Source organism: Prunus mume, linkage group LG3, assembly GCF_029339155.1.
Source record: "Prunus mume cultivar Tortuosa linkage group LG3, ASM2933915v1, whole genome shotgun sequence".
NCBI classification, from domain to species: domain Eukaryota; kingdom Viridiplantae; phylum Streptophyta; class Magnoliopsida; order Rosales; family Rosaceae; genus Prunus; species Prunus mume.
Window position 1 is genome coordinate 1,802,669 of NC_142700.1, and position 17,646 is coordinate 1,820,314.

General features: G+C 37.5%; 3 protein-coding genes and 1 long non-coding RNA gene across 15 annotated transcripts; 1 reads left to right on the plus strand and 3 right to left on the minus strand.

Annotated features, from left to right (window-relative positions):
- Positions 1-327: 327 nt before the first annotated feature.
- LOC107880810 (G-type lectin S-receptor-like serine/threonine-protein kinase At1g61370) lies at positions 328-4,621 on the minus strand. 7 transcript variants are annotated; one of them, XM_016793185.2, is made up of 7 exons: positions 2,983-4,610; positions 2,789-2,899; positions 2,398-2,594; positions 2,069-2,279; positions 1,714-1,954; positions 838-988; positions 328-587 (listed from the first exon to the last, which is right to left on the minus strand). In XM_016793185.2, exons 1-7 carry the CDS (start codon positions 4,307-4,309, stop codon positions 405-407), a joined length of 2,421 nt encoding a protein of 806 aa, XP_016648671.2. In that variant the 5' UTR covers positions 4,310-4,610; the 3' UTR covers positions 328-404. The 7 variants fall into 7 exon arrangements, 5 of the variants coding, with proteins under 5 accessions (XP_016648671.2, XP_016648670.2, XP_016648672.2 ...); XM_016793184.2 differs by having other exon boundaries at positions 328-704; positions 2,983-4,599; XM_016793186.2 differs by having other exon boundaries at positions 537-729; positions 2,983-4,613.
- A 1,496-nt stretch (positions 4,622-6,117) lies between these two features.
- Positions 6,118-9,590, plus strand: LOC148918389 (uncharacterized). Of its 2 annotated transcripts, XR_016125309.1 has the most exons (3): positions 6,118-6,600; positions 6,731-6,813; positions 6,936-9,590. It is a non-coding gene; the product is annotated as an uncharacterized LOC148918389 (long non-coding RNA). The 2 variants fall into 2 exon arrangements; XR_016125308.1 differs by having other exon boundaries at positions 6,118-6,813.
- On the minus strand, positions 8,903-12,984 carry LOC103324605 (G-type lectin S-receptor-like serine/threonine-protein kinase SD1-29). Of its 5 annotated transcripts, none has more exons than XM_008226681.3 (7): positions 11,276-12,984; positions 11,076-11,183; positions 10,701-10,900; positions 10,401-10,611; positions 9,865-10,102; positions 9,597-9,747; positions 8,903-9,482 (listed from the first exon to the last, which is right to left on the minus strand). In XM_008226681.3, exons 1-7 carry the CDS (start codon positions 12,582-12,584, stop codon positions 9,183-9,185), a joined length of 2,517 nt encoding a protein of 838 aa, XP_008224903.2. In that variant the 5' UTR covers positions 12,585-12,984; the 3' UTR covers positions 8,903-9,182. The 5 variants fall into 5 exon arrangements, 3 of the variants coding, with proteins under 3 accessions (XP_008224903.2, XP_088904763.1, XP_088904764.1); XR_016125302.1 differs by having other exon boundaries at positions 9,341-9,482; positions 9,879-10,102; XR_016125301.1 differs by having other exon boundaries at positions 9,341-9,482; positions 9,597-9,798; positions 9,879-10,102.
- Positions 12,985-13,134: 150 nt separating this feature from the next.
- LOC103324699 (G-type lectin S-receptor-like serine/threonine-protein kinase At1g61500) lies at positions 13,135-16,946 on the minus strand. Its single transcript, XM_089048640.1, is given in 8 exon segments — positions 13,135-13,537; positions 13,540-13,705; positions 13,819-13,969; positions 14,090-14,327; positions 14,635-14,845; positions 14,935-15,134; positions 15,305-15,412; positions 15,504-16,946. Coding segments are annotated over 8 exon segments (2,472 nt in total). The 5' UTR covers positions 16,771-16,946; the 3' UTR covers positions 13,135-13,406.
- Positions 16,947-17,646: the final 700 nt, after the last annotated feature.

Consider the following 17,646-nt stretch of genomic DNA (forward strand, 5'->3'; position numbering starts at 1 on the left):
AATTTTCTAATTTTTCGTAGGCATTAATTTATTTTTCATAACAGATAATATTATATTATAGGGCTCGACAGGCTTCATTTGGAAAAAAGAGTCTAGCCCACTTTCAAAATTTTAATTCTAAAAATCCTATTTTTCCTCTTTCAATGTCAATTTAAGATTTGGTTGGTAGTGATGGATTATTTGATTCTTTCTTTAATTCCGTTATTACCATCAAGGGCATTGTTTTGCAACCAAGGATTGACTGCTTTGAGTTTAGGTGGATCTATGGCAATCTATAATAAAAATAATAATAGAGAAAACGGATTCTTTCTTCCATACATATGTGTGTGAGGCGAAGGAACAACACTTGACAAACAATGACCAAAAGTCATAGCATTGTGATGTATATAACAATTTGCTATTGTTTATCGTCCTTGAATCACTGTTATGGTAGCTTCATTTCCGGAGTAGATATTGTCATACTTTGGTTGAGGATCAGAGACTGACTTTTGTACAGTAAATATAGGCCGGTTAGGTTGCGGACGATCTGTCTCAGTACTTAGCATGGAAACTACATCTGGCATGGTTGGCCTATCTGCTGCATTGTCCTGTACACAAAGAAGACCAATATGCACACATCTCATCACTTCTGACGGTGAATATGAATTTGCCAATACTTCATCAACCAACTCCAATCCCCTGCCTTCATTCCATGAGTGCCATGTCTGACAAATTTCATGTATGTTTGGCCTGAATCGTTAGACTCTGCTACATTTAGCTTCATATATATATATATATAGGTTGCTTAAGCTGTATGAAAGAAAAAATTTAGCAATAAGATTTAGAGTCTGAGCTTACATAAACTAGGAACCCTAGCTGTTGGTCACTGCAATAGAAGCTGGTATTCTTTTTGCCACTAATAATCTCCAATAGCAAGACCCCAAAGCTATAGACATCAGATTTTTCAGAAAACATCCCGCCCATGGCATACTCCGGAGACATATAGCCACTGCACAATCAATTGAGTAGTATTAAATTGACGAAATTGCTTCTTTGTTTATAGTCTTGAGAAAAATGATACCAGAAAAGTTAAATCTAGATGCTATGCTATGCAACTAATTTTCAGTTAATTATGAACACAAACAGAAGGGAAGAGGAGTTAGTTAAAATTGCAAGGGTTGTAACATTGAAGTGCTGGTACAGCTTGATTTACCAATATGTCAAGCCCAATGTTCGAAACAAGGTGGTAGGCGGGCTGCAGGCAGGGGTCTAATGCCTAGAGGAGTAATGGGGGTTTTTTTTTTTCTTCTTTGTTTCAACAACATATAAATGCAATTTTCCTTCTCAAACCCTAACTCTAACACGATCCGTCTTCCAGCCCCTCTCTCTTGCTCAGACATAACCCATGACCTCTCTTCTTTTTCAATCCTCATCTCTCTCTGGCTCATAGCACCATCGTCATCTCGTCATGACCTTGGAGATTCCAAAATGGCGTTTGTTTTTCTCCAGGCGCTAGAGACAGCCTAGCCCGCCTTCCTAGACAGCCTAGCGCCCGCCTAGTGACCACCTAGATCGCCTAGCTCCTGCCCAACGACCGCCTAGACCGCCTAGCCACCCTAGCCCCCTCCTAGGCCATTTATTAAATAATATTAACAATATGAGTGACAGTGTCTTCAAGGATATAACTTCTAAAGAAGATTTTTGAGAATTGGAAAAGAAAGAGATGATGCTTACATTGTTCCCACAACCTTGTGAGTATTTGCTAGACTCTGCGTGCTTTGAACGATACGTGCCAATCCAAAATCTGAAATTTTTGGGTTCATGTTCTCATCCAAGAGAATGTTACTGACCTTCAAGTCTCTATGTATTACCTTCAAACAGGAATCATGGTGGAGATAAAGAAGCCCTCTAGCAACACCCTGAATAATCTTGAAGCGTCGACCCCAATCAAGCACTGCTCCTCCTGTCATTGGATCTACAATGCACCAATTCAACATATAACAGTACTGTCATTAATACATCCCAACCCCATGCACTTCACAATGAAAAAATTGACCACCACTAGGTAACAAAGAGCAATGAAACTAACTGAATAGAAGAGTATCCAAGCTTCCATTTGGCATGAACTCGTAAATTAGTAACTTCTCATCATCCTGGACAGAGCAGCCCATGATCCTAACGAGATTTTTATGTTGCATTTTGGAGATCAACAGCATCTCATTCTTGAACTCTTCTATGCCTTGCCCTGAGCTACTAGATAGTCTTTTTACTGCTATTTCCTTCCCTTCTTGCAGTTTACCCTACATTGCATAATTGCATTCATGTTTGTATCTTCTAATAGTAGTTGTAGGCATGTAGTAGCTGCAGTAATACTAATATTTTCCAATAGAAAAAAGACAAAATAATTTTAACAATCACCTTGTAAACAGGGCCAAATCCTCCTTCCCCGAGTTTGTTTGTGATACTGAAATTGTTCGTAGCAAGTAATATGTTATCAAAATTATAGATGAGTAACTCTGACCGATCATGCCGTCTGATATATTCTTGAAGAGTGTTACTTGAATTCCCAATGGTATCATTCAATTCAATGAACTTTCTTGTTACTTTGATGTTTCCTGATTTGGTAAATGTAACAGACAAATAAGGGATACTCAGAGCAAAGCAAAACACAGAAAAGTAGGAGCAGTTAATCACCCCACCTTCTTCATCATAGCAAGTCTATCAAGTTCAGAAAATCAACCAGTAAATATGCTCTTATAAAGATACTCATGGATTTGATTAATACTTTAGAGAGAGATCATTCTCTTACCCGTTTGTTTTGCTCGCAACCTGTGCAAAATGAACACTATGGCAGCCAAGACACACATAAAACAAATAGCTACTGTGAGGCTAACAATTAACCTTGTTCGCTTTCCTTCACCTGAAAAAATGAATTTGTAATGCATAAAGTATGAGACAGAAGAGTGAAAAGATATGGCTAGTGCAAGCAATATTATCACTTACCAGATTCTGTGCGTAGGCGAATAAAAAGATCTTGTCCAGCAGATGAAAACTCCTCAACATCAATAATGTCTTTGGACCAGACCAAACACCCTATATTATTAACATATGTATAGGCCAAGCAAGAACAATTATCTAGACACTGTCTCCTGCAGTTTTCAGTACTCAAAGACGAAATATACTCATGAAAATCTGGTAGTTTTACTCTTGACATCTTCCAAAACCCATCGTCATTTCCTCTCGAAGCAACTGACTGATTTGTGTTACTCTCACAAAACAATTTGGTTTTCCTCACACACCCTCCTGTCCTGTTTCCTTTGCTCCATTCCTCAAGTGACTTGGGAACAAACCCTTTCAAACACTTGCAGATTGGAGATTCAGAAGCTTTGCAAGCCCCAAAAGGTCCACATGCTCCATAATTGTCACATGGACTCTTTGGGGCTTCCCAGAAAGTATTCCAGTTCTCACCATGTGTCGAATAGATAAGCTTTAGTACACCCTCTGAAGAGATGTCCATATATGCTGCCACAGTTTTGTCAAATAAACTAAAAGAGAAATACTTTGTTCCCAGTTGCGCATTTTCATCTAGATAAAATCCACTTTGATATTGATCATCCATTTCGGGTACGCCGATGAACTTTGATTTATCCCATGGCCCGCTTCTCCAGTTGAGAGTTGATCCATTGATCCAAACCACCAACTGTGAAGGCACCTCTGGTCTCAATCCAGCCAAGAATATCCCAGTTGATGGATCACTCTCACTTTTCCAGGCACTCAAGAAATTCCTCTTTCCTGATTTACTATCAAATCCCAGCAGCATACTAGGTAGAAGTGTGTCACTAGGATAATCAAAGCTCTCCCACAAATGATCAGCTGCTCCTGCATTGACTTTGACAACAAAGTTTCCATCGTCTAAAAGAAGGGCGGCTGCTGAACCATTAGATGGCACTGAAACATTATTTGACCAAACAGAATTCTGCTTCCCATCTACAAGTTCCAGAGTCCCATTGCGGCTAATTCTCAAACTAGCCACGGTATCTGCAACTGCAAGAGGCTTTTCTCTGTTGGCCACCCATACAACTTTACGAGGAAGTATATTCTGGTACCATATCCCCACATATTTATTAGCAGCAGAATTATTAGGACTGAAGAATCCCAACTCGAATAAGTTGCCTGGGGAGACAATAGTTTGTCCCTCTGCTAATGGTCGCGACGGAGTTATGTCATGAACTTGAGAACAACACTGTAATGGAAGCAAGCTGAACAGCAACAGGATGAAGATGGAGAAATTTAAAGCACTAAAACCTTCTTTTCCAGTATCCATTTGCATCCCAGTATCTTCTGTTCATAAAAAACAACTTTGGGATACTTTCCTTCAAGCTTGTTAGCTTGTCAGATGCAAACCTTATCAATAGCAAATGGATCATGGATGCACATTTTTGAAGCTTGTTAGCTTTCTCACCCAACAAGGGGTATCTAATCTCTGTTCTCTCTATCCTAGAAATTTCATCTTCTCTGGTCGAGATGGTCAACCTTGTCACCCTCCTCATTTCAGTACTTTTGGGATTGGATTGATACAAGTTGTTGTAATGGCTTTTTTCTTATGCTTGGTGAAATTCAATTTCTATATCCACTTGCCTTGTCTTGCCTCCCCTGTTTTCGCATTAGGTGGCTAAGGCTTTAACTTATTTTCAAAAATAAATATAAAATAAATGTTGGGTTGTATCTTGTTGACTGTTTGACTCAATAATGCGGTACCGATGACTGCCACGTAGGACCAGAAAATGCTTTGAAAAATTCATTCCCAACAAAGCCCTTAGGCCTTGGCTCTCTTAAGAGAGCAAGCAAATATGTAAGAGTCTCTGACAGAAAAAAAAAAAAAAAAAAAGGGAAAACTGTTATTGATTCTAAATTAGGATTGCATACGATTTTGAAATATTTTTTTTAAGTGACAGATTTCCTGAAATTGTATAACTCCTATAGGTTTTATCTGGATTTGTTAATAAACTTGTATAAGCTTTTATTATAGACTTTCATACTTTGGTATGAGCTTTTGTTATAGATTCAAATATATTTGCATAGACTTCCCAGTACTATTTTCTTTTATCACTCTTTCTTCCCAACACTACTTTCTTTAAACTATCTTGACCTAGCCAATAGTCGACCATACCTTTTTTTTTTTTTCCAAATTCTTCCTCTACTTGTGTGCACAATAATGAAATTTCCATGAGTTGGAAACTTTCATACTCTTCGTCCAAAAATTCAATTAAACCTAAACAATGAATTTCCCTTTGAAATTTTCACAAGTTGGAAATTTCCCTTTGATTTTGTTCACGAACAACAAACTCTTCGTCCAAAAATTCAATTAAACCTAAACAATAAATTTCCCTTTGCAATTTCCACGAGTTGGAAATTTCCCTTTGATTTTGTTCATGAACAGCAAACTCTTCATCCAAAAATTCAATGTTAAAAAAAAAAAAAACAAACAAACCTTTGTCCAAAAAGCAAGGGCCCTATCATCTGGTAGTGTTATGGGTGATGGAAATATATCTCAACCTTCCGCCGCCTTGACGTTGGCTTCACGTTGAGATGATCTCTAGGGGAACTTATCGAAGATCAAGAAATCTCTAGATGAGCTTTCCTCCCAGCAACTCCAACTAGTTGATTTGAAGAAATCACTAATGGAGGAGCTTTGCTTAATACATGACGCCACCCAAGGTTAGTGTATGGCTTAGTGCATTGTTTACCAAACGATGGAAAAATTTCTAACACTGAGACAAAAAAAAAACACATTGGATGAAATCTTTAGGGTGGAGGTTGGACTTATGTTGGCCTTTATTATTTATACCTAAACCCTACAAATTCTCCAAACTCCAACATTTAATTAAATCCTTCCAAATCTATCTCTTTTTTAATACAGGTAAATTTATTTGGACTTTTTTCCAAGTCCTAATTGAATACACCCGCATTTAGATGGACATTTTAAAAGTTCAAACAAGTCTAGATTGAATACACCCAAACTGTTATAGACTTTTTAAAAGTTTGTATAAATCCAAATTGAATACATCCGGATTTTTAAAATCTTTTTAAATGCTCTAGAATCCTAATTGAATGTATAATTTGTTTTGGCAGTGTCTCTCCGGGATTTTGTTGCTTGCTGGGTTTATTTTCAATGTTGATTCATTAGAACTGAGGTATTGTAGGATTATCCTCAGCCTTTGATTTTTGCTTTTGATTGGACTGGTTGATGATTTTGCTTTAGATTTGGATTGTTTGGAGGATTTTTGTTGTATTTTACCTCAAGCAATAATGATGTTCCTATTTATGGATCCCTTAGTACGAATGTAGTTTGTGATTAAAAACTTTTGGGCTCCAAACAAGGAATTGATTTTTAATACCTGAGCTTATCAACAAGAAGAAAATATTTTACCCCTGAAATTTTTTGGATGGCTAGATTTTAGGGGTTCAGGGCTCTTTGGATGATGGTTTTAGATAGGAAAAATTGTAGGATTCACTGGTGCTGAGATATAATCACGTGGCACAGGCCAGCGTGCTCTTCTCCGCTTTATGATTGGATTGTATGTCTGCCTGAATAGAGATGTATATTCAAACACTCAGCAGGTTTGCTGTTGCCTTTACTTCATTCTCATACTATTTTCTAGCTAATCTCTTATGATTTCCTTTTCTTCTTCTCTGTCTTTCTGTCTCTCTGTCTCTCTCCCTCTCTACATCTCTCATGAAATCTTTGCAGCGATCCACAGAAGCAGCAGGACGTTCTATAGTCTCAATTGTCAATTGTTGTGGACCACATATTTCTCTGCATTAAAGATACTGGTTTGTGATTTTCCTTTATAAGGGCTATAGGGATTCAATACTTTTGTACATGAGTTAAAAAGATGTATGTTATTACAAATGTTAATTTTAAGCATTCTCAGAAGTCTTGGGTTTACTTGCAGAGTTCCAGCTCGAACTTTTGATGCAATCACTCTTATTCTCATGGGTACTGTTCCATGACTCCTACATACTAAATTAAAATTTTCATTGCCAATGTTTTAGTATTCTATGACTCTCGGATTTACTTTTAAAAAAAAAGCTTCAGTCTATGGAGTGCGTATACATCAAGGAGGGTCCTATGTATTCTTTTTGTTTTGTAGTTTTTATTTATTTATAAATTTTATTTATTTTAGTTTTTAGTTTTTAATTTTCCAAAGAAAAAGAAAGCCAAGATTACAGCTGATTACAAAGGACCTATTACAGCTTTCTTTAGACTTTGTTGAGATCAGCAAAGAACCAAGTATGTAACTTGAGGCATTAGTATCAAACTTTATAGTTTTATGTTGCTGTCATCATCTTTAATTTTCTGCAATAAGGATCCTTTGTGCTAGCATTGTCTTAGAATTGTTTGATTGTGATTGTTAATTTGCCCGGACGACTGCTTGATGTATAATTTTAGAAGGGTTATCTAATTAATATTTCACAATCTGGAAACATAGACTTCACTTTTGGGTATGGTTATAAGCTATACTTGTTTGAACTGTGTTCATTTGATTTGTGCTTGCTGAATTATTTCAATTTATGTTTTTGTGATACCTCATTAGCTATTTGATCTGGTCTGCTGCTATGAATATGAATGAACATGTATGAGACTGAGAGAAACAGAAAGTGACCTGATGATGTTGATGAGAGCTAGAGAGAGAAAAACAGAGGAGAATAGTAGGTTGCTAAAAGAGAACTAGGGTTTCCCAAACTCCTCGGATCTGCGCCATGGAGTTTGAAAGTAGACGAGTGTTAAAAAGAGGCTCTACACATTTGGATGTGGATTAGGGCTACAGGTACGGATCATGGAACACTTTCTATCTTTTTCGTTTTGATTCATTAGAACTGAGGTATTGTACCATACGTGGGTTTAGCTTGCAGAGTTTTCGTAGAGGTAAAGAATGTTAACATATACAGACCATTATCTTGTATATTTAATCAATCATCAATGTAATAGGACTGTTAGAAATGCAGAGAGATTTGATAGATGAAAGAAGAGAGAATTTCAGAGAGAGTGAACTTGGAGAAGAAGCTAGCTAATTGATATTAGCTCAGCTCCAATATAATATTCATATATTGTGCTCTGACAAAAAACCGTTAGGAATGGAATATTCCTCATTACATCATTCAATCCTAGCCAATCATTTACTACCCTATGAGATAAAAACAAGTGGCATAAAGCTATTACATTCTCTGCTGTACACTTGGACTATGATCCAAAGCAGCCTTTTAAACAAAGAATAGAAACTCCTATTCTGATTACATTTCAGCAATCACACTTATACACCAACAAAGAAAGCCTCTGCATTACAAGGTTCTGATTTCATATGTACACTTTTGTTGTTGTTGTTTTCTTAGTTGTTTTTATTCTGGGCCCTTCACTGGTCTCTCTCCCCTCAATCCTCTTCTCTCGCTTGGCCTCTCCGATATCACTCTTTTCTCCATCACTTCATTTCCTTTTGCTGTTAAATTTTCTGATTTCGCTGAATTTGAGGGGTATAAATGGAGGTGGAGGGAATTGGGTTCGGTTGTGCGAGTGAAATTATGCATCTTTGTATGTTATTTCTGTCCAAGTTTGTACCTTTGTATATCTGTGTGTGTTATGTTTTCATAAATGGGAAGGCAGCTGTGATTGGGTTCCTATTGTTGTTAGATTTTGAACTCTTGACTGGTAAAGGTCTTCCCAAGGGAACTGGCTTCTTGAACTTTTGTTGCAAAACATACTTATGGTCGAGCATTTGAACTGATGTTATCCGTTTAGATGGATATATGAAGGAGTGCTTATTTCATCCTATTTAAAGGTCATTACTTTAACCTAGGAGATGGGTGAATAGAAATATTAATCAGAATCGCAATCAGTTTATCTATTATGCTGAGTCAATGATAATGGGCTGGCATAATATTGTGTTTCATATATGTTATTTCAAATTTTTACATGTTTTATACAGGTTTAATACTCGCGTCATCGCGCGGGCACCTTTGCTAGTATTGCTTATAACCTGTTATGAAATATAAACAATTTGATTGAATATACAATTTGCATACCTATAAAGAAATCACAGAAGAAACAAAAAGGAAAGATTTTCAGAAAAAAAAAAATGGTGGGAAGAGGGTACAAAGCTGGGTAATAGAAGAAATTGTTGCAACCAAGGATTGCCTACAATTCCTTATCGTCCTTGAAGCAGTGTTATAGTATCTTCATTTGCGGAGCAAATGTTGTCATACCGCGGTTGAGGATCAGAGACTGAGCTATGGAAAGTAAATATAGGCCGCTTAGGTCGTGGGCGATCTGTCTCCCTACTCAGCATGAAAACTACATCTGGCATGGTTGGCCTGTCTGCGGCATTGTCCTGTACACAAAGAAGACCAATATGCACACATCTCGTCACTTCTGATTGGGAATATGAATCTGCCAAGACTTCATCAACTAAGTCCAATCCCCTGCCTTCATTCCATAAGTGCCATGCCTGAAAAAGTTTCATATATGTTGGCAACAATTGTTAGCCTCTGTTGTATTTAGCTTCATGTAGATTTTTTAAGTTATAAATTCTAAATTTATAAGATTTAGAGTGTGATCTTACATAAGCTATCAATCCTAACTCTTGGTCATGGTAATAGAAGCTGGTATTCTTCCTGCCACTAATAATCTCCAATAGCAAGACCCCAAAGCTATATATATCAGATTTTTCAGAAAATATCCCGCGCATGGCATACTCCGGAGACATATAGCCACTGTACAGGAAATTCATTATCCACTAACTTATTATTATTCCTGATAACATGCTAAAAAGCATTAGAAATTTAGTTGGTTAATATCAATTCTGATAATAGGGAAGAAATGATTCTTACAGAGTTCCCACAACCTTCTGAGTGTTTGCTAGATTCTGTGTCCCTTCAAAGATCCGTGCCAGTCCAAAATCTGAAATCTTTGGGCTCATCTTCTCATCCAACAGAATATTACTTACCTTCAAATCTCTATGTATTACCTTCAAACGTGAATCATAGTGGAGATAAAGAAGTCCTCTTGCAACACCTTGAATAATATTGAAGCGTTCAGCCCAATCAAGCTCTGCTCTTCTCATTGGATCTAATCAATTCACCCATTTGAAAAGTGTCATTCATATATTTGGTACATAGTACAATGAAAACAATGATTTAATTGCTATAAAATGGAGACACAGTTGTAAGAACACTAGTAAGTGGCGCTTAAACAGGTAGGTGTGATATATTGAAGAGCTAAACTGTACTCAAAGATCGTGCATATCAGTTAATAGTTCCCCTGAGCTCCGCATTCTAGGAAAAGCTCATAGATTACCAGTGATATTGAAGAAGGATAGGTAACAATGAGAAATTGCAGCCAAACATAAAGGGCCAGTGAAACTTACTGAACAAAAGAGTATCCAAGCTTTTGTTTGGCATGAACTCATAAATTAGTAGCTTCTCATCATCTTTAATGCAGCAACCCATGAGCCTTACAAGATTCTTATGTTGGAGTTTGGAGATCAACAGCATCTCATTCTTGAACTCTTCTATTCCTTGTACTGAGCTACCAGATAGTCTTTTTACTGCTATTTCCTTCCCTTCTTGTAGCTTACCCTACACAAGGTCCACAAATTAATCATTGCATTCATGTCCGTATCATTATATATATTCCTTTGAAAGGAAAAAAGAGAAAGAATAATCACCCTATATACAGGCCCGAATCCTCCTTCTCCGAGTTTGTTTGTGATGTTGAAATCGCTCGTAGCAATTAATATGCTATCAAAATCATAGATTACTAGCTCTGATGGATCATGTTTTCTTATATATTCATGAAGAAGAGCGTCTCCTGAAGTCTCAATCATATCAGCCATTTCAAAGTCCTTAGGTGTTACTTTGACGTTTCCTGGTTTGCAAATATAGCAACCAAACTCAAAGTCAGAGAAAAACAAAAAAGCAGTAAATATGCTGTTATAATGTAATGCATTGAAGTTATACTGTTTTGATTAATACTTCAAACAGAGGAAGGGTGAGATCATGGGCTAATGCATAAATTGCATCCCTCGGCCTCATTCTCTTACTCTTTTGGTTAGATCGCAATCTGTGCAAGCTAAACACTATGCCAGCCAAGATACTGATAAAACAAACAGCTATGAGGCTGACCATTAACTTTATTTGCTTTCTTTCACCTGAAAAAATGAATTTGTGTCGCATAAAGTAGGTGACAGAGAAAAGAAAAGATACTGCTAATTAGAGTTGTGCAAGCAATATTATCACTTACCTAATTCTGCATATGCTAGGCGAATAAAAAGATCATCTCCACCAGAGGCAAACTCTTGAATATCAATAAGGTCTTTGGACCAGACCAAACACCCTATATTGTTAATATGTGTATAAGCCAGGCAAGAACAACTACCTATGCACTGTACCTTGCAGTCTTCAGCACCCAAATTCGAAATATACTCATGAAAATCTGGTAGGTTTACCCTTGACATCTTCAAAAACCCATCTTGTTTTCCTCTCAAAGGAACTGACATACTTGTGTTACTCCCACAAAACAATTTGGTTTTCCTCACACACCCCCCTGCACTGTTTCCTTTGCTCCATTCCTCTTGTGACTTGGGTTTAAACCCTTTCAAACACTTGCAGATTGGAGACTCGGAAGCTTTGCAAACCCCAAAAGGTCCACATATTCCATAATGGTCACATGGATTCTTTGGGGCCTCAAAGTTAAGATTCCAGTTCTCACCATGCTCGGAATACATAAGCTTTAGTGTACCTTTATAAGAGATTTCCATATATGCCAGAATTCTGTTCAAGAAAAAAGAGAAATACTTTGTTCCCTGCTGCACATTATCATCTAGATTTAATCCACTTACATATTCATCCTTCATTCCTGGTATGCCGAGGAACTTTGCTTTGTCCCACAGCCCACTTCTCCAGTAGGGAGTTGATCCATTAATCCAAATGAACATTTGTGTTGGGATCTGTGGTGCCAATCCAACCGAGAACAACCCGGTTGATGTATCACTCTCACTTTTCCAGGCAGTCAAGACATCCCTCTTTTCTGATTTGTTATCAAATCCCAGCAACATCATTGGTAGAAGTGTGTCACCAGGATAATCAAAGCTCCTCCATAATTGAGCTCCTATATCATCTTGGACAACAAAGTTTCCACTGTCGAAAAGAAGTGCAGCTGAACCATTAGATGACACTGAAATTTTGGTGGACCAAATAGAACTCTGTTTCCCATCTACAAGCTCCAGGTTCCCATTGCTGTTAATTGTCAAACTAGCCAATGTGTCTGTAACTGAAAGAGCCTTTTCTCTGTTGGCCACCCAAACAACTTTGCGGGGAAATATAGTCTTGTGCCATATCCCCACATACTTGTTAGCAGAATTATTAGGACTGAAGAAGCCCAATTCGAAAATGTGGCCTGGGGAGACAAGAGTTTGTCCCTCTGCTAATGGTTGTGAAGAAGTTATGTTATAAACTTCTACACAATAATGCTGTGACAGAAACAAGCTGAAAAAGAATAGGATGAAGATGGAGGGATTAAAAGCATGAAAAGTTTCAGTTCTCTTACCCATTTCAAGCTTGTTAATCTCCCTGCCCTACACGGGGTATCTAATTGTCAACCAAAACAATATTGCTAGTGGTTTAGGGATAATCAATCCCTCTCTCTCTCTCTCTCTCTCTCTCAATAATAACATCTTGCTTATAGGACCACCTATGAATATAATCTTCCTCATCCCGAAATTCAAATTGACTAAATATATAAATTTGGGTATCTATAAAGAAATCACAAAAGAAAGAAAAAGGTCAGGAAAACAAACAGTTGGTGGGAAGTTGCTACGAACCTAAAATTTACAGCAGCCAAAAAAAGTCAGAGCTTTGTTGCCATTTTTGACACAAAGCCGTATTAACAAGTTACAGAAGCCAATCTTTGACATGGTCATGAGGCAAGCATGGGTGTTTCGAACATTCAGAAAGCTTTATAATCATTCTCCAGGTCAACAGTCAAGAATCATGTTAGTCGATAATGTAGTTTTCAATTTGAAAGATAAAGTTTTGTTATTGCTGTCACATATTATGTGTTAGACAATCACAATTTGTCAGAAAAATAAAAGGCAGGTGAAGTTGAACCCAAAAAAACTGCTTTTTTCTTTACCTTTTAATAATAGCATAAGATATTTGAACATGTACAAAACATATGTTTCTAATCTAATAATAGCATAGGCTAGCATTGGATCAGGACATTAACGGGATGTTATACTACTAACACCTGTCTTATAATGTTTTTTCGGCGCATTTTAGCAAAATATCCCATGAAAGGAAAACCTTCATTCACTATACCAAAAGTAAAACTTCAGAATGGCCAAAAGTCAGTAGATGCAAAAATTTGCGATTTCTTATCGTCCTTGAAGTAGTGTTATGGTATCTTCATTTGCGGAGCAAATATTGTCAAAATGTGGTTGAGGATCAGAGACTGAGCTTTGGAAAGTAAATATAGGCCGCTTAGGTTGTGGGCGATCTGTCTCCTACTCAGCATGAAAACTACATCTGGCATGGTTGGCCTATCTGCAGCATTGTCCTGTACACAAAGAAGCCCAATGTGCAGACATCTCATCACTTCTGTTGAGGAATATGAATCTGCCAAAACTTCATCAACCAAGTCCAATCCCCTGCCTTCATTCCATGAGTGCCATGCCTGACAAATTTTCATATATGTTGGCTACAATTGTTAGACTCTGATGTATTTAACTTCATGTAGACTTTTAAAGTCATAAATTCTAAATTTATAAGATTTAAGTGTGAACTGACATAAGCTATCAAGCCTAGCTCTTGGTCATGGCAATAGAAGCTGGTATTCTTCCTGCCACCAATAATCTCCAATAGCAAGACTCCAAAGCTATATATATCAGATTTTTCAGAAAATATCCCGCCCATGGCATACTCTGGAGACATATAGCCACTGCACAGGAAATTCAATATCCACCAACTTATTATTATTATTCCTGATAACATGCTAAAAAGCGTTAGAAATTTAGTTGGGAAATAACAATGCTGATAATAGGGAAGAAATTATTCTTACAGAGTTCCCACAACCTTCTGAGTGTTTGCTAGATTCTGTGTCCCTTCAAAGATACGTGCCAATCCAAAATCTGAAATTTTTGGGCTCATCTTCTCATCCAACAGAATATTACTTACCTTCAAATCTCTATGTATCACCTTCAAACATGAATCATGGTGGAGATAAAGAAGTCCTCTAGCAACACCTTGAATAATATCGAAGCGTTTAGCCCAATCAAGCTCTGCTCTTCTCATTGGATCTAATCAATTCACCCATTTGAAATGAAATCAGTAGTGTCATTCATATATTTGGTACGTAGTACAATGAAAACAATGATTTAATTGCTATAAAATAGAGACACAGTTGTAAGAACACTAGTAAGTAGGGCTTAAACAGGTAGGTGTGATATATTGAAGAGCTAAACTGTACTCAAAGATTGTGCATATCAGTTAATAGTTCCCCTGAGCTCCGCATTCTAGGAAAAGCTCATAGATTACCAGTGATATTGAAGAAGGATAGGTAACAATGAGAAATTGCAGCCAAACATAAGGGCCAGTGAAACTTACTGAACAAAAGAGTATCCAAGCTTTTGTTTGGCATGAACTCATAAATTAGTAGCTTCTCATCATCTTTAATGCAGCAACCCATGAGCCTTACAAGATTCTTATGTTGGAGTTTGGAGATCAACAGCATCTCATTCTTGAACTCTTCTATGCCTTGTACTGAGCTACTAGATAGTCTTTTTACTGCTATTTCCCTCCCTTCTTGTAGCTTACCCTACACAAGGTCCACAAATTAATCATTGCATTCATGTCTGTATCATTATATATATTCCATCTAAAAGAAAAAAGAGAAAGAATAATCACCCTATATACAGGCCCGAATCCTCCTTCTCCGAGTTTGTTTGTGATGTTGAAATCGCTCGTAGCAATTAATATGCTATCAAAATCATAGATTACTAGCTCTGATGGATCATGTTTTCTTATATATTCATGAAGAAGAGCGTCTCTTGAAGTCTCAATCATATCAGCCATTTCAAAGTCCTTAGGTGTTACTTTGACGTTTCCTGGTTTGCAAATATAGCAACCACACTCGAAGTCAGAGAAAAACAAAAAAGCAGTAAATACGCTGTTATTATGTAATGCATTTGTACTGTTTTGATTAATACTTCAAACAGAGGAAGGGTGAGATCATGGACTAATGCATTAATTGTATCCCTCAACGTCATTCTCTTACTCTTTTGGTTAGATCGCAATCTGTGCAAGCTAAACACTATGCCAGCCAAGATACTGATAAAACAAACAGCTATGAGGCTGACCATTAACTTTATTTGCTTTCTTTCACCTGAAAAATGAATTTGTGTCACATAAAGTAGGTGACAGAGAAAAGAAAAGATACTGCTAATTAGAGTTGTGCAAGCAATACTATCACTTACCTAATTCTGCATGTGCTAGGCGAATAAAAAGATCATTTCCACCAGAGGCAAACTCTTGAATATCAGTAAGGTCTTTGGACCAGACCAAACACCCTATATTGTTAATATGTGTATAAGCCAGGCAAGAACAATTACCTATGCACTTGTCCTTGCATTCTTCAGCACCCAAATTCGAAATATACTCATGAAAATCTGGTAGGTTTACACTTGGCATATTCAAAAACCCATCTTGTTTTCCTCTTGAAGGAACTGACTGACTTGTGTTACTCCCACAAAACAATTTGGTTTTCCTCACACACCCCCCTGCTCTGTTTCCTTTGCTCCATTCCTCTTGTGACTTGGGTTTAAACCCTTTCAAACACTTGCAGATTGGAGACTCGGAAGCTTTGCAAACCCCAAAAGGTCCACATATTCCATAATGGTCACATGGATTCTTTTGGGCCTCCCAGTCAAGATTCCAGTTCTCACCATGTAAGGAATACATAAACTTTAGTGTACCTTTATCAGAGATTTCCATATATGCCAGAATTCTGTTCAAGAAAAAAGAGAAATACTTTGTTCCCTGCTGCACATTATCATTTAGATTTAATCCACTTAGATATTCATCATTCATTCCTGGTATGCCGAGGAACTTTGCTTTGTCCCATAGCCCACTTCTCCAGTAGGGAGTTGATCCATTAATCCAAATGAACATTTGTGTTGGGATCTGTGGTGCCAATCCAACCAAGAACAACCCGGTTGATGCATCACTCTCACTTTTCCAGGCAGTCAAGACATCCCTCTTTCCAGATTTGTTATCGAATCCCAGCAACATCATTGGTAGAAGTGTGTCACCAGGATAATCAAAGCTCCTCCATAATTGAGCTCCTATATCATCTTGGACAACAAAGTTTCCACTGTCTAAAAGAAGTGCAGCTGAACCATTAGATGACACTGAAATATTGGTTGACCAAATAGAACTCTGTTTCCCATCTACAATCTCCAGGTTCCCATTGCTGTTAATTGTCAAACTAGCCAATGTGTCTGTAACTGAAAGAGCCTTTTCTCTGTTGGCCACCCAAACAACTTTGCGGGGAAATATAGTCTTGTGCCATATCCCCACATACTTGTTAACAGAATTATTAGGACTGAAGAAGCCCAATTCGAAAATGCGGCCAGGGGAGACGAGGGTTTGTCCCTGTGCTAATGGTTGTGAAGAAGATATGTTAAAAACCTCAGCACAATGATGCTGTGACAGAAGCAAGCTGAAGAGGAATAGGATGAACATGGTGGAACTTAAAGCGCTAACAGAAACCCAACAGGGACAATTAAATACTATGATGGGCTAAAATTCAGATGCACCTTAGGTGAAGCATAATAGTAATCTAATCTTCACTATGAGAAAATTGACTTTTCCATTTTTTTATGAAGAAAATTCTTCCAATGCTTTCAAAGTCATGCGCAGATAAGTTTGACACATTGTTCACTATTTGTAGTCCAGGACATATGATTCATTTAGTTGCTCCTCGTGGCCAACTCGGAGCCATTAACCAATGTGAACCACATGGTACGGCCCATCTCAATCAATGGCCCACTTGGAACTCTTCCACACTGGAAATATCAATGGTAGGGCCCATCCTGGTCTGACTATTATTATGTACAGCTCTCTTCTCTGCATCGAGTCAATTACCAGCTTGGATGTTAGGGAATGGGATGTTAGGAGGACTATAAATGATTCTTGAGGAGCTTACTTCATAACTAATTAACACATTTCATATTGTCATGTATATGTGATTTTGATATGCAAACTGCAGCAAAACATGCAATTCAGATTGGAAAGCAGCGGGCAGAGGAAGGTGGTGCCAATGAGGCAAGTAAGAATATTAATTGTTGATGCCCTTTTTGGGAGGGTCAACTTAGAAAGGATGTAGTCTTCAGCAGGGAAGAAGGTGAGAACCTTCGGTAAGGGAAGGACCTGCAGAAGACAAGAAGGAAGAATTAGTCTTCATGCTTTCATATTTTGGTAGAGTAAAAGTAAAGTAAAGGTGAGAAAATAGTTACCTTTTTTACTCGGGTACTGTTCCGTATTTATAGGGAAATGAAAATGGGAGTTTTGCACAAAGTTTTGATGTGGGACTTTGTGCAAATTGTTGTGGTGGTGATA